Genomic DNA, 2,707 nt, shown 5'->3' with positions numbered 1-2,707 from the left:
CTTCATACTGCCTCCTTGGAACCTACTTCCGTAAAACAAGCAATGGCCATTCCTTAATGGAAAGCCGCTATGCACACTGAGCTTTCTGCACTTCATGCAAATAATACTTGGTCTCTTGTTCCTGCTTCTTCATCTCATAAAGTAATTGGCTGTAAATGGGTTTATAAACTCACGTTGAAGCTTGATGGGACCATTGAATGTCATAAGGCTAGGTTAGTTGCTAAGGGGTTTCATCAAACACGTGGCCTTGACTACACTGAGACGTTTAGCCCAGTTGTTAAGCCTAATACAGTGCGGCTTGTTATCAGTCTTGCCCTCTCATGGAATTGGCCTATACGACAACTTGACGTTCACAATGCCGTTCTTAATGGTGACCTAAATGAGGAGGTGTTTGTGGAGCAACCCCCAGGGTTTCATGTGCCTTCTTCTGTCCCATTGGTTTGCAAGCTTCATAAGGCGCTATATGGCCTTAAACAATCTCCGCGTGCTTGGCTCACAAAGCTCAGTTCTTGTCTCTTACAATGGGGTTTTCACGCTTTCCAAGGCAGATACATCTTTGTTCTTTCTTCATACTACACCTGTACATCTCATTATGCTCGAATATGTTGATGACATAATTGTCACGAGCAACAGTTCTGTTTTCTTGGGGTAGCTCATTCACAAACTCAACTCCATCTTCGCTCTTAAATTTCTTAGGCATCGAGGTTCATCGCACTAATCAAGGATTACATCTCAGCCAGTCCAAGTACATTACGGATATTCTCATAAGGTCTGAAATGCTTGATTGCAAACCATATCATACCCCTATGTCCTCTGGTCCCATGCTTTCTCTTTACGAAGGACAACCTCTAGCAGATCCTTCAGACTACCGAAGTATTGTTGGTGCTCTTCAGTACTACACATTAACTCAGCCTGATATTAGTTTCTCGGTTAACAAGGTGTGCCAATTCTTACATTCTCCTACAACAAACCATTGGCAAGCAGTAAAACGAATTTTGCACTATCTCAAGGCCACTGTTTCCTACGGACTCACTTTACAAGCATCGCCTGATCTTTCTCTTACATGTTACACTGATGCGGATTGGGCAAGCTGCCCGGATGATAGGCGTAGTACTGGAGGATATTGCATCTTTCTTGGACTCAACTTAGTCTCTTGGTCCTCAACTAAACAACGGGTTGTATCGAGACCTAGAACCGGGTCAGAATACCGAGCAATTGCAAATGGCGCCTCTGAACTTTTCTGGCTGGAATCTATTCTAGCAGAGCTTTATGTGTCCTTGCCCTCTCCTCCCATATTGTTTTGTGATAATCTTAGTGCCACTTACCTCGCCACTTATCCCGTTCTTCATGCTCGTACCAAGCACGTTGAAATTGATCATCACTTCATCTGAGACAAGGTTATGCAGCTCTCATTAGTTGTCCAGCATGTTCCTTCAGAAGATCAATTAGCTGATGTCCTAACTAAGGCCTTACCGTCACAACGGTTTCTGAATCTGCGTGGCAAGCTCAATCTCCTTCCACGGCCAATGAGCTTGAGGGTTGATGTTAGAACAATTGAGGGTGTATAATTATTTTACTCTGTACAGCATTATAGCCTAGCTTTATTTTCCTCTGATAAGTTAGTTATTCTCTCCAATTGTCATTTGTACTGTAGTTCCATTTTCTTGACACGTGTATAGGTTAGTGCTAGCCCTCATTGTATATAAACTATTTTTCTCAGTAAAGATACTTAGTGGACTGAGCATTTCTTCCTCCACCGTTTGCCTCTTCTTCTCTCTGAAAAACCTTCTAAAATCTGATTATAACAGTGTGAAGACACAAAATAAATGGTCATGTTAACTTCTAGTTGAACACTTGTGTGATGCACAAATGCTTATCAGATTATCACTCATCTGAAATCAAGGGACAAAATTCACAACTACCTAACCGTGTGATTAACTGATAACAAAGCAAAAGGATTTTAGTTATGTTGTGTGACATGGGAAGAGAAACTGTTTTCAGATCGCTTTGATTCAACACACCTCCCTCAATTTGCGCTTTGGATATGCTCTCTCGGCCTTGAATATTTCCAAAGCCTCATCAACTCCAGCAGTTTTCCCTTCCCAAATAACATCCTACAAAATGTAACGGTAAAAATGACATCAGAAGCCTGCTTATCTTCTATTTGGGTACGGTCAACAGTGTGTATCAAATTATCAGCACTTAGCGAAATATGCGCTGCTAAGAAAAGCTTTCTTCTTTTTCATAAGACAACTCAATCAACAACGTCTGTGCACGGAATAAAGTAGGCAATTTAAAGCCGCTACCCACTACTGAAGAAACTACACAATCAGAAAAAGTTCAGTAGAGTGCAAGAACATTTGTCATACAAGGCTGGCCATACATGAGAATTTGCTTCGGGCATGAACATGCAGAAACCACACTCATGGCCTAGAACAGCCAGACCACCAGCTTGTTGGCAGCCAGTGATGTACAAATAATCGGCATCTTGTCGAAATGTGTAAGGCACGACATCCGTCATCATCTTTACAGGGGCAGCTGCAATGATAGCCAAGCCCTTCTCTGGAAGAAGCTCCAAGAAATTTTTCCTCCTCAAAACATATTCTTCAGAACTTATACCTGGCGTAAGCTCCCCTCCTTTCAATAACTGGAAAGGAAATAGCACCATAGTTACAACAAAACGAATATAAGCTAGGTTTTTTTTTTT

The 2,707-nt window shown here is 41.8% G+C and overlaps 1 protein-coding gene across 1 annotated transcript; it reads right to left on the bottom strand.

The window, feature by feature from the left end:
* Positions 1–1,835: 1,835 nt before the first annotated feature.
* LOC21412235 (intermediate cleaving peptidase 55, mitochondrial) lies at positions 1,836–2,647 on the bottom strand (the record flags this gene model as incomplete). The annotated part of the gene is made up of 3 exons (XM_024164132.1): positions 1,836–1,892; positions 2,022–2,114; positions 2,384–2,647. Coding segments are annotated over 3 exons (414 nt in total), but the record flags the coding sequence as incomplete, so codon positions are not given.
* Positions 2,648–2,707: the final 60 nt, after the last annotated feature.

Source organism: Morus notabilis, unplaced genomic scaffold (assembly GCF_000414095.1).
Source record: "Morus notabilis unplaced genomic scaffold, ASM41409v2 Scaffold6379, whole genome shotgun sequence".
Classification (NCBI taxonomy): domain Eukaryota; kingdom Viridiplantae; phylum Streptophyta; class Magnoliopsida; order Rosales; family Moraceae; genus Morus; species Morus notabilis.
The sequence above is the reverse complement of the archived record's forward strand: the minus strand, read 5'-3'. Positions and strand labels throughout refer to the sequence as shown.